This window comes from Mesitornis unicolor, unplaced genomic scaffold, assembly GCF_000695765.1.
Source record: "Mesitornis unicolor isolate BGI_N332 unplaced genomic scaffold, ASM69576v1 scaffold44892, whole genome shotgun sequence".
NCBI lineage: Eukaryota > Metazoa > Chordata > Aves > Mesitornithiformes > Mesitornithidae > Mesitornis > Mesitornis unicolor.
The window spans coordinates 37,398-51,003 of NW_010172060.1; the positions used below are offsets into that span (position 1 = coordinate 37,398).

Genomic DNA, 13,606 nt, shown 5'->3' on the forward strand with positions numbered 1-13,606 from the left:
TGTTCACTGGCAATGCTTTGGTAGAAGAATTGCAGTTTAATGCATAAGTAGTGTGATAAGCTTAGCGTAATCTTGGAGAGAACATTAAAGATAAGAAGCTCTGTTAGTGTCAGTTTGTATATTTAAAAACTACCTAATCAAGACACTCTTCTGTAGTATTGAGGTATAAATTAGATCTCAACAGTAGGAATATTAATGGCTGTGCATAGCATTTATTTTAGCATTGTCTGTTGCCCTCTGGCATTCTTTCTCTGCCTTTGGCAGACCCCTGAATGAATTACCATTTTTTTAGCCAGAGTTTAGAAAAAACTTAAATCCACTTTTCTGTAGGAGGCTTGTAGCTTCCAGGGGATACTGTGACCAGTTGTGGTAACAGTGATACCCACATCTCCAGTGTGCTGTGTGATGCAGTCCATGCATGATTTTTGTGTTGTTCTGAGACATGTTCTTCTTTTTTCTTGCAGGAGAGCCGGAATTTAAATACGTTGGGAATATGCATGGAAATGAAGCTGTCGGAAGGGAGTTGCTCATCTTCTTGGCTCAGTACTTGTGTAATGAATACCAGAAAGGAAATGAAACTATTATCAACTTGATCCATAGCACACGTATCCATATCATGCCGTCTTTGAACCCGGATGGCTTTGAGAAGGCAGCATCCCAGGTTTGTATGGCTACATGTGTACGAATAGTTATCAATGTCTATATCAACCTGAGGATCATAACGAGACTTAGACTAGCATTTTTACAGATACATTTTCTCTTGGGGGGGGTTGATTGTTTAATGGAACAGCATAACTTAAGTATTTCCTAATAGTACAGTAGGCTTGTTCTGTTTAACAAAGAGGATTTTATTCTTGTGTTTTCAACAAATAGCCATTTCTTTTGTGAGTTTACTGTATTTTTAAATATAATTATGTTTATAGTTGATATGATCTTTCTTCTGAGTTCACTGAAGGAACTGCTTCCTAAACAAGTAACTTCCAGTAGTATGTGATGTTTCAAAAATAGTAGAGAAAGGAAGATTGATGTCTCCTTTAAGAATATTCTCATGTAAATGCACGTATGTGAATTACTCACATTCACAAGCAAACTTTGTGAGCCATCTTTTTAATACGAAAACTTCACGTCTGAATTTCAGGCATGAGGTACTTTGAGCAAGTCAAGAAAATTTAGCATGTATTTTAGAATGACAACTCAGTCGAAGAACATGTAATGTGTTAATGCATACTTAGCAAATAGAGGCCGGATAAGACAATGTTATATACAGCTTCTGGTGTGTATTATGTTCTAAACAAAAATAAGAATTTTCTTGTTTGACAAGGTGTATTTATTTTTAAAATTAATATGGAAATGTTGACTTTTTATACGACTATTTATTTATGATCAAATAAGTCAAACCTTATTAAAGTCTTTATTAAACTGATTTTCATGAAGTCTTTAAAAACACCTCAGAACTCTTTTAAACCATATTTGGTCGTATGTCTCCCTCTCGTGGCAATGAAGCAGAAGCTGTCCTCAAATTGAAGCAGTATTTCACTTGTTTGAAATCTCTCTCAGTAGAGATTCTGTAACAATCAGTCAAAGTAAACTTGCTTTTACGGAATTGCCTTACAAATTATATATGATTTATAATACAATTTGCTTTAGTGTCGCTATTATTCTAATTCAGAAGTATCTTGATCCTGTATGCAGTGTGACAATAGATTCAATATACCTTAAGATTAAAACCAGTAATAAAACTAAACCTACTTTACAGAGTACTGAAAGTTTACCGAGACAAGCTAGGGAAAATTTTGTGTTCTGAAGGCATTTCCTTAATGCAACACAAAACCTATTTCAGGGAATCAGCTTAAAGAAAAGATTTTTGCAGAAATTCTGACTGCATCTTCCTTCAGTGTCACTATTGCAGTGAATGAAGCTGACAGACACTGTAAGAATATAAAATCTTAGGTAAATAAAAGTTAAGGTCTTTCTTTACATTGAAGCCACGGAGAGGAACTTTGAAACAAATGGAAACATTCCTTGCAGCTGGCTGGTAAATCTACAGCTGTTCTGAGGCTCACTAAAATAAGGTCTGTAATTTGTGAGCTTGAGCATGAGGCAACAGGGAAAAGCCGAGTCTTGGAGAAGAACTCAGCAGACGCTAGAAAATATGATGTTGTTTGTAATTTTGTCCATCCTTAGTCCAGATCTGCCACTATGAGAATGATCCTCTTCTCCAAGTCTCGTTTTGTTCCTGTAGAGCTCTAGGAAGAAACAGGAGTGACTCAGGTCTTGGTGCTTCTGAAGTTTTGCTCCCATGTGAGCCCTCCTTATTCTCAAGAACATGAGAAGTAAACCATAATTTTTAACTTGCATGGCTTAATATACCCATGTAAAGCTTGATATGTAACCCTGAATCTAATAATCTCCCTTTACTTTGCTCATTCAGCCTGGTGAACTTAAAGACTGGTTTGTTGGTCGAAGTAACGCCCAAGGGATAGATCTAAACCGAAATTTCCCTGATCTTGATAGAATAGTCTATGTTAATGAGAAAGAAGGTGGCCCAAACAACCATCTGCTGAAAAACTTGAAAAAAGCTGTGGACCAGAATCCCAAGGTAAGTATGGGCTGAATATCGGGTCACCTCCATGCCCATCTCTTCTCTTTTATGCAAGCAGGTATGCAGCATCCGCCAAGAGCTGTGTGTATGGCCTTTCTGATTCACGTTCTTCTAAATATTTTGTTCACATTGTTAAATTTATCTGTCTGATGATTCTTAAAGTTTTTCTCAAAATGGCTTGCTCTAGTAAGCCCTTTTGATCCATATTGCTTAATCCTTAGACAATTCCTCACTCAAAAGATGTTTTATTTTTAAGGCCAGGGATTGTGTAGCCTCCTAACTTGGTTTGAAGCTATTCTTGCAGATATTCTGCATTTTTACCATTGCCAGAAATTCACTTGTGTATTGTGCTTAATTACTTTGCTGCCTAGATAGGTAGTCTCACATATAACACATGCATTTTTGTTTAAGTTTAAGCCTTAAATATACAAGCATATATCTGGAGGGTTTTTTCATCATCTTGTGTTTACTCTCACAGGAGGTTTTGGTGTATGCAAATAGCGTTGTGAGTCCCATAGGGTTGTAGCCTTAATAGTCCTATTCTGTCTTCAAATTTAAATATTAAATGAAGTAATTTTACTTTCAGTGCAGAAAATTCTACCAAGATTTATTTTGAATTAGTTTCTTTTCCTTGGTTTAAAACTTGATAGACTTTTAGCCTTAATAGGAGGAAGTGAAATATTGAGATTGCTTTATCTGTGATCCTATTCTGAAGTAATTTACACCAGTTTTAGACTTACATTAATCTATTTAGGTTGATTCTGATGTAAAGGAGTGATCCAGTGCTCTCTGAAGCCAAAATAAAATTACTGTTCATTTAAATGGCTTCCACTGTATATGCAATAATAATTAAGCCCAGTATATGTAATTCAGTAGTTTCTACATTGAATTATCAGTTTGTAACTGCTGGTGATACTATTTTCATGTAGCTGGCTCCTGAAACGAAAGGTGTCATTCACTGGATTATGGATATTCCCTTTGTGCTCTCTGCCAATCTTCATGGAGGAGACCTCGTTGCAAATTATCCTTATGATGAGACTCGGAGTGGTAGGTAGTATGAGTTAACATTAAATAGTAGGAGATACAAATTACATGCTATACTTACTTCACTGCTACTTAAGATCCACTTTTGTAAACATGTAAACATGGTATTGTAATGACTTATTTTAATCATATTTAAAGCTGGTCACTGTATGACCATGTTTTTAAGATAGATTGTTTCAGTAGGTTTACATCACAAAAATGATGTAATACCTGAGGGAATCATGGTCCTTCAGATATTTTAATCAAGGCAACTTATGACTTAAATTAGCTGGAGCTGTTTGTACCCGGTTAACTGAGGCAAGAGAGATGTGCCTAGGCTGCCTTGTATCATCTAAGGTTTCTCTACTTGCACCTTTAAAAAATGAACTTCTGAAAGCAGTAGTGTGCTATAAAAACAACTATAATTGTTTTCACGTTCTTAGTATTGGTGCCATATAAAAAGGATCACATTGTGGCAAAGATGTTATAATTTAGCACACAGCAATATTAGTTTGTTTTTTTTCCTGCTGCTAGGGAATGTGAGCATGCATGAAATGGTCATGAGATGATGGTATTGTTTGTGATTGTCTTCCTTCAATCTACTTGCTCCCAGTTTAATTACAAATCCTTTTAATATCATACTGTAAACCCCTTTAGGGAGAGACCTTTCTCTGTTTACTATGTGTAGCTTAGATTTTGTGGTGCACTTTGAAATTAATATTTTCATAAATATTAAGACTGATATGAATAGCCACCTTAATGGGGCAGCCTGGTAGAGGTAATTGATGAAATATTGGGGAAATGCTAATGTTTTTAAGATAACATTATATTAGTTTGTGATGCTGTAGGACTCTTACCCATGTACACGGAATTTCCAGGCACAGTTGTGCTGTGCAGTGCTGGTAATCTAGGTTGTGAGCCCAGTCAGTATGACTTCCCTTTTAATAATCCTTTTTCCTGGACTTTTTTTTTCCTTCTTAGGCAGTGCTCATGAATACAGCTCATGCCCTGATGATGCTATTTTTCAAAGCCTGGCTCGCAGCTATTCTTCTTTTAATCCTACTATGTCTGATCCAAATAGACCACCGTGTCGTAAAAATGATGATGACAGCAGCTTTGTGGATGGAACAACTAATGGTGGTGCCTGGTACAGTGTCCCAGGAGGTGAGCTCCACTGCATGGGGTTCAGTGTCATTGCTGGTTATTTTAAGCTTGTGTTTTTACTGGTTTAATTACAGTCTGGAATACCAAGTTATCCACAAATTTTGGTCTGGTTAAGGCTGAATCAAAGACTATCACCCACAACAGTACTTCTATAAAATCCCATAAACCTCATTGTGATCCGTATTTAAAATATTCCTCTTTAACTGTGTTTTGTACAGTCTTTCTTCAGTCAAGGTTCAGGTCATTGCAAATTTAATAGTTCTACTGTGGGTGAGTGGTTGCTATGCTGTCTTGAGAACTTAAGGCTTTTTTTTCTTTTTTAGAAAAAAAAAAAGAGTAAAAAAAATCCCCTAACAAACTCCAATGAGAGAGAGCAGGCTACTGACTGTTCATTTTAACCTCAATGATGAAAGCATCCAGCCTTGAAAGAAGTGGAGAGGCCTGATTTTGCAATGTTATTGACAGTGGGAGTTAGGCCTTTGATTTCCATGGGAACAAAATCCAGCCTTGAAGATACTTGCATCTCCATACTTCCTGGCTTTATTAAAGCCTGATTCCTGGCCAGGTAGTGTTCTCCTAGACTTTGTTAGGGCCTTCTGTGCTAGGAGGAACAGCAGAGCTGTTATGGTCACTTAAATGCTAATTTCCAGGAGCAGTCTGGAAGAGTAGCCTTAAATGAGACATTTCATTCCTTTTTTTCAAGAATTTTGATATGTCATTTTCTTTGTATATTCAGCCAAAGCAGGTGCTGAGATGTCTAAATCTTTAATCAGTCTTCTGTGTCTGCTAAACTTGGACAGAACCTCAGAGTGAAAACTGAGCTGGGGGTTTCTAGGCTTAGAAACTCAGCTTTCATTGGAGTGATTTGCCTGTGCTTTGGCTTTGTTGATTTGTATCAGATAACTTTGAACACATATACCAATTTTATTGTTTGCTTTTCTCTTAATACTCAATTATAGTCTCTGAGTGAATGAGCAGGAAACTCTCAAAGCATTAGGCTGGCTTAGGTGGTAGCCTGACTCTGCTGCTGTTGCAGGAGTGGGTACTGGAAGAGGAAAATGATTGAGCTAGTGTGAAGAAATTAGAAGCAGAACAGCAACTGGTAGTGCTCACACAGCCAGCTATCACCTACTTAAACTTTGAGTTGTTATTCCCAGTCTTCACAGGAGCAGCATGCTTCCTCTGCTGTGGTACTACAGGGACTGAGTGTAAGGTAAAATGTCAACATTTCTCAATATAACTGAAAAGCTAAAATTTCCCTTTGTGTGAAGCTTTCCATAGACTTTGAATTGGAATCATTAAAACACTCTTGACAAAACAGACTTTGCATAATTTGGAAAAAAATTAATATAAAGAACACATTGAGAGGTTTAATAGTTAAATTTTGTTTCAGTTCAGTCCAAAAATTATCTTAATGAAATATTAACTATGAAAACATGGACATATTTAACTTCAGCTTCTTTTTCCTTAGGAAAATGCTGTAAAAAACAGTCTGTTCACTGTTTTGATGAAATGCTTTGATTCTGACTGAACTGCACATGCCAAAGACACATTTTTCCATTGGAAAAAACTAGTTGGAAAGTTAGAATGCTTTCCTCCTTTTGGATCTTCTTTAAAGTTAGACTGCAATTTCCCCAAGTGGGCCTTTTCTTTTTCTCATGTATTCGTACAGAAGTTAGTAGACAGTAATTCTACTTCTAACCAGGATCTATTGTCCTAATATGCTACAGCTAATAAAAATTAAAGGTATGATAATATGCTTTGGACCATAGAGCATGAATCTGTTGGGTTGTTTGTTTTTTTTTCCAGGTGGCAAGCTGTGACTTTTGAATGAAATCTCCATGGTAATGTTTGCCATGAGGTGACTTAAAAAAACAGCAAAACCAGCAATGTGCCCTTGTGGCCAAGAAGGCCAATGGCATCCTGGGGTGTATTAGAAGGGGTGTGGTTAGTAGGGCGAGAGAAGTTCTCCTTCCCCTCTACTCTGCCCTGGTGAGACCTTATCTGGAATATTGTGTTCAGTTCTGGGCCCCTCAGTTCAAGAAGGACAGGGAACTGCTTGAAAGAGTCCAGCACAGAGCCGCAAAGATGATGGAGGGAGTGGAGCATCTCCTTTATGAGGAGTGGCTGAGGGAGCTGGCTCTCTTTAGCTTGGAGGAGACTGAGGGGTGACCTCATTCATGTTTATAAATTTGTAAAGGGCGAGTGTCAGGAGGAAGGAGCCAGGCTCTTCTCAGCGACAGCCAATGACAGGACAAGGGGCAATGGGAGCAAGCTGGAGCATAGGACGTTCAACCTGAACATGAGGAAAAACTTTTTTACTGTGAGGGTGACAGAGCACTGGAACAGGCTGTCCAGAGAGGTTATGGAGTCTCCTTCTCTGGTGACATTCAAAACCCGCCTGGATGCGTTCCTGTGTGACCTGGTCTAGGTGATCCTGCTCTGGCAGGGGGGTTGGACTGGATGATCTTTCGAGGTCCCTTCCAACTCCTAATATTCTGTGATTCTGTGAAAACAACAAAAGACCCAACTAAAAATAATTTATTGAAAACAGTTCTGTTGTTTCTGTGTCTAGTACTAAGGAAAATAATTAAACTTTGCTTAGTTCAAGTGAAAATTTTCTTGGAAGCTTTAGTCTGGAAAATGGGGCTATTACATTATTGGTTCTATCAGTGACCTTTTGCTATTCATATGATAACACGCTCAGTTAGTAGTGGTATAAGCTGTTCAAAAGCCATTTATACTGCTTTAGGAAAAGTATTTCATTGTATATCCTTATCAGAGTTTAGATTTATCAAGAGAAACTCTCTGAAGACCTTGTCTCCATTGGTACCTGCTCCGGTTCGAAGCTAAGGTGGTGCTTCTCTGCCTTTGCACCTTTGGGTTGCTGTGGGCTGTTCTGGGTGCTGTGAGGGGACATGAGAGTAGCACAGTGTCCTGTGGGCATCTACAGGTTAGGCTTGCCTCCCTGTGGGATCTCCCTGGGTTGAAGGGAGGCAGTATCAAAGAGAATTTGCCTCAAGTTTGTAGAGAATGAGGAAAACTAGAGCAATGTAACTGGGAATAGAGAATAGGTGAGAGTGGATACAGGGCTTGTGTTTGGTGAAGAAAGGAGTGCATGGCTGAGCTTGAGAGAGGCTATGGTCTCCTAGATGCTGCTTTTGACTGTACCTCATCAGACCAAGAGCTCTGAGCTAGGAAGGGATGATTTTTTCATTGCAATAAATTACTAGAGTTGCTGTTGCCCTACAGAGCTTATTATGGTGCCTCCAGTTCTGTGGCATTGATTTCTTTGCATGTATCATCCACCCATGGGAACGTCTACCTTCTGTAAAAGACAGCACTGCATGGTGGGCCAGCAGCAGTCTTCATTGATTCCTCAGTATGTAGGGGTCATATATGGGTGGTGCTCTCATGTGAGTATGGGTTGTTCTTGCATATGTTTTTCTGAATTCCTGGGTTGCTTCAGTAGAAAGGCTGAATGTCTGGTGGCAGAAACATCTGGTAGCAGCCCTTGTCTCACAGTGGAAATAAGGATGAACCCTCCAATGCATTCATGTTCTGGCCTTCCCTTTTGCCAAACCTCAGGATTTCCTCACCAACCTCATGCAAGGTTGCAGTTCTCCATTCAGGTTTTAGCCTGGAGAGAGCCAATGATGTACAGAAATATTTGATGCTTGCTGCTGTCTCTTAATGCTCTGAGGTGTTTTTCAGCTTTACCTGCTTAGTAGTTACTTTCCTCTGTGGAGCAGGTGCACAGAGAAGATAGCTCCCCCAATAGCATCTTTGTGCTAAATCTGAGACTGTGATGCCTGTTACACTTGTTTTGTATTAGTTGTCATCTGTAATTAGTTGATCTTTGTATGTTTTTCAGAGAGCAGCAAGCAAATGCAATGGGGTCATTCTGTGTTCAGGAAAGGCCCTTTTAGTCATCAGACCCTGGGGAAAACAAGGCTGTACATAAAATCCATGCTGTTTTTAACACTGGTCTTCTCCCTAGCAGCATGTAATTAATGATTTCACTTATGCACAACTCAAATTAAATTTGCACAGACAGCTTTAATTTTGGCATTTCCTTAGCTGTTGAGTGCGTAACTTTTCAAAATCACTAATGTTTTTTTAATGTACTTTTTAACATGAAGTATCTATTTAGAAATATAAATGAGAGTAACAGATAGTAATTAATTACTAGCTAGCAACATGCCTGTTCTGCTTGTTCTGTCATTATAGAGTCACCTGAGTCTAATCAGGTTCATGTCACTACAAAAATAGCATTTCAAAGCAGCTTAAATTCCCGCACTTCTAGGCTATTGTTTAAGTGTCTTTATTTTCAGATGCTCTTAAATCACTCTTTGCACTCAGTTAATTCCTAGCTTGAATTATCTTTCATTTTACCAGTCTTGGAAACAATGTTAGGTAATTTTTTCTAGGATTTTATACAACACATGTAGGAGGCACATGTTCTCCCCATTATGCACAAGACTGAAGTTCATCCTGTCCTGCTAAAAGTTACTGTCCTTATATGTGTAGAATCTGAACTAGCTTAGTGCTGTAGCTTGTAGTTCAAAGTCTAAGTAATTCTGATGCCTGGATGCCAGGGGTGCACCCTGCCCTCAGCTTTCTTTGTTTCTCTGTTTCTTTCTTTAAAGCTGAAGAAATTAATTTTCTCCTGCATTCTAAGCTTACTTATGTGTGCAGTAACACAGAGACACTGTAGTCCTTCAGGACAGTAGAGCAGTGCAATAAGGGAATGTTTGTGTTGCTCATTTTTAGAGAAAAGTCTTACTTGTGGTCAGCAGTGAAGGGCAGGAAACTCAGTTATATCTAGGGTCTGCTAAGTCTTTCTGATCTTAAGAAAGTGGTGTCTGTTAAAGTACAGAAAAGTTAGTTTTGTGCTCTCCATTGTTAAAAGAAAAGGCTTTGGAAGTGTGGTGATGTGCATGCATGTGATGTATGCCCTGTGCATAACAAGAAGGAATAGGGCAGTTGCAGAGCTTGACCACCGGCAGCAAAGTTGCTGCAATGTTGAATAATTTTTTTGAAATGTATTGATTTCTTGGATATTGCACCTAATTGCCATATTGAACACTCAGGTGAAGAGTGCAAATTGCATGTAGCCAGCCTGATGCTCTCCAGATTACAGATGCAGTATGCAACAGTTTAGATTTAGACTATCTTCACCCTGTTCTCTGTCCCAGAGATTTGTAACATCGTCTGCAGTTCAGTGGTGCAAGCTGATTTTTTTTCAGGAGCAACACATATAAACTGTAGACCAGGCCAGGAGCTGGGAAACAAGCTATAAGATATGGACATTATGCACAAAACTGGAAAATAATACTGCTTCTTTATTCTGTCTTTGACAAACTAGGGCATCCCTGAGTATCACCTTGCTTTGGGAGGTGCAGGGGGGAACTTCCTGTGAATTGGAGCAGTAATGGTCAAGAGTTGTTGGCATTAAAGTAAAATTACACAGTAAAATTATGCCCTTCGTCTCCTAGTTCTCTTTCTCATGGATTCTTTATTTCTTGTGCAAGAAATGCAAAAATCAAGAAAAACAACATTATGTAGTGTCTGGAACAGCTGCCTGGCAGTCAGCACTGCTGTCAGGATTTTACTCATGACTTTGCTGCTCTCTCGCTGTGTGCTGCTGAATGATCCATCTTGCTTTCTGCCGGATGGGACATCAGAGCTCCCAGCCTTCTGTGTCCTCATTTTTCAGCCATCTAAAAAAAAGGCTTAGAAATAAAAAGGGTTTTTTTAGGGATCTGAGAAGTCCCTGTTCCTATCAGTAGTTAGGAGATGCTTCCTGGTTGGCAGAAAACAGATTCATCCTAATGTGTTGGCAAAATCCCACCTGACTCAATCTGTTTGCTGCCCTCAGGGTTTTCTTTTTGGATATGACATCAGTTCTCTGGACTTTTCTGTACTGTTGGACAACACCAGTGCTTCAGTAAAGAGACTGCATTAGGTGTCATGGGAGAACAAAAGGCTGAATGGATTAGCTGTATCTGAGGCACTCTCTGTGGACATGGTCAAAACGCTTGATAGCTTTTTTCTTTATAGGCCTCTATTTGAGAATCCACTGACTGATGGATAGATAGACTGGAAGGCAAGAACTAATTCTGCATCAGCTTCTGCAAATAATATATTTATAACCCTCCCAGGGACAACCACAGTCCCTCTCCAGCTGGTTGATCCAGTTACAAAACTGGAAACCTTTTTGGTTGTCAATGGACTGATTTGAGAACACAGCCAATATTTCCACATAGGAAGAGGAGAAGCTCAGAAGTGTAAAAGAGTACATCTTTCCTATCAACTTTTTATTCCTAGTGATGATGCTACTATATATATTTTTAAATTCCTATGATTAAAGTTTAATTAATAATGATGTTTCTCTTAATATATTGAAGGCCATCCAATATTGATTTTGCAGAGGCACTGAGTGGGTGGGAAATACCCATATGCCTTTCTGTATAAATGAAGTTTAAAGGAAGTTTGTTTTTGTTTGGTGTTTGGTTTTGGGTTTGTTTTGTTTATTTTTTGTTTTTGTGGGAAATCATAAATATTTTGAATCTATGCTGAAAAGCTTGACAAAGAATATTCCTTAGCAAACACCTGCTTTTCATGTAAAATGTTACTAAGTTGAAACTCCTTATTTTCAGGAAAAATCCCCCACACATTTTGGACCAGTCTTTATAAACCTCTTTTTCAAAGTCACTTTGTCATGTTTCATTCACTTTATAATTAATTGCATTCTTGGTTTACAAAGTGATCAACTTTTGCTTTCATCAGGAAATATTTTAACCATAATCAGAAATAATTTTCTGTTCCTGAAGAGGAAAAAAGTAATTTACATGTCAGCTATCCAAATATGTGACAAGTAGGAGTGTACAGGCCACGGACAATGTCAGGTAGAAGTATACAGGCCAGGTGTCAAGTCTTTTCTGAACTTTCCTTGTGAAGTAAACGTTTTTGGGAATTGATTGTCTTGTTGGTTTCTCTGATTTAATGCCTCTGATTTCAGAATTAAGCTGATTAAATAGAACCACACCAACTGTATTTATAACTATTCTTTTCTTAACAGCCCCAGCATCTCACATGTCCCTTTTACTGTTTACTTCAGAACAAAAAAATGCATCACTAACTCTCTTTTCTGGCCTTGCATGAATGCAGGATTTCAATTACCTTAGCAGCAACTGCTTTGAAATCACAGTGGAGCTTAGCTGTGAAAAATTCCCACCTGAAGAAACTCTGAAGGGCTACTGGGAGGACAACAAGAACTCCCTTATCAATTACATTGAGCAGGTAACAAAAACGAGGATGGCAAAGTTATTGTACATGAAACTTCTAAACTTTGTGTAAACTGTTGTGTAATGCTGTGTAAACATCTAATTTGAAATTTCATGTTAATTCAGTTGATGCTCCATAATTCTTGTATGTCTTTAAGGGGGTAAATCCTGAGTGATCTTTCTAAACGCGTGGAAGAGAGGAAAAGAAGAAAGATATTATAGTATGGAATTTATTTCACCTTACTTAAGCTATTTCATATACTTAGTTTAAATTATTTTTGTTGGCTTCCTCAATAAAAATAAATACACATTTTCAGAGTATAATTCATCCCCCCAGCACTGATATGTATACTAAGAGGAGATGAATTGCCCTCTACAGATAGCAGTGTGCATACAAACATGGGATGAATCACTCTGGACACACAGGGAGCGTAGATGGCTGGATGAGACTGCAACTGCCTGGCAACTCAGTGTAACGTCGGAGCACACCTCTGATCCTGGCTTTGTAGATATTCTGATGCTCTCAGATTGCATGAGCTGCTGATAGTCAACGTAGAGCTGTCAACATGATCATTCCATTAAAAATTATACAAAAATTGGTTCGAAGTGTAAATTGTAGTCACGGGTTTAGATAATCTCATGCTAATGGGTTGTTACAAGTTAATACTCTTGAAATAGATCTCTGTGTGTGTTTGGTTTCTTGTTTGTTTGTTTGGAGTTTTGTTTTGTTTTTTTCTTTTTTAATAATTTCATGCCAGTGTAACAGACTGCACTGAAATGATGGTTCCAGGCACTGTGGGAGTATCAAATTTCTGAAAATTGGCTATTGTAGTTAAAGATCACAGATACATCTGATATCATTAGTGGCTGGTCAGTTAATACATTCATTTCTTTAAGAACCTATTTGTGCAGAAATACAGAAACAGATACTTATACAATACAATACAGAATTGGCCAGAAATCGAAACTATTTGAATATTTGAAGTGTTTGAGTTACACTGTTCCGTTTGTAAGTTGTATGTGGGCTAAGTAACAAACTGAACCTGTCCTGGAGGTTTTTACCCCTTTATTATGGGATCCATCTTAAATTGTTCAGCTCCTTTGCACATGGGTTAATTTTCTCTGACTCATGGAAAACTATGGTGTCACTGCATTTTCAAAATTATTAATGTTTAAGAGATTATTTTGCTAACTTCCTCTGTTCCCACAGAGCTGCTGGCTTTATCCTTGAACTTCAGATGGTCTATCTGGCATTGGTTTTTATCCTCTTACAGATAAGAAATCCAGCTCTGTGCTCCAGTTCTCCTGTGATGGCTGAGGACAGTGCAAATATGTACTTTCTGCTTTTCTAAGTCAATCTGTGTCAAGCTTCCCCCACAGTGTAAATTAGAGTAATATGGTGAACTAAATTACAGCAGCTGAATACACCATATAGTTTGTAAAGGGGAACATCAAAATCTCAGAATAAAATTTGCGATCCACAAGTCTTTTCAAATGCCACAGAATCACTGAACTCCACAGTACTTTC

General features: G+C 38.2%; 1 protein-coding gene across 1 annotated transcript in view; it reads left to right on the forward strand.

The window, feature by feature from the left end:
* Positions 1-464: 464 nt before the first annotated feature.
* The window catches only part of CPE (carboxypeptidase E), a gene marked incomplete at both ends in the record, with an annotated part of 14,014 nt that continues 872 nt past the window's right edge, over positions 465-13,606 (forward strand). Inside the window, 5 exons of the mRNA XM_010180251.1 lie at positions 465-661; positions 2,432-2,599; positions 3,532-3,649; positions 4,607-4,789; positions 11,955-12,094. Coding sequence (XP_010178553.1) covers positions 465-661; positions 2,432-2,599; positions 3,532-3,649; positions 4,607-4,789; positions 11,955-12,094 — 806 coding nt within the window. The remainder of the gene's footprint in view (positions 662-2,431; positions 2,600-3,531; positions 3,650-4,606; positions 4,790-11,954; positions 12,095-13,606) is intronic.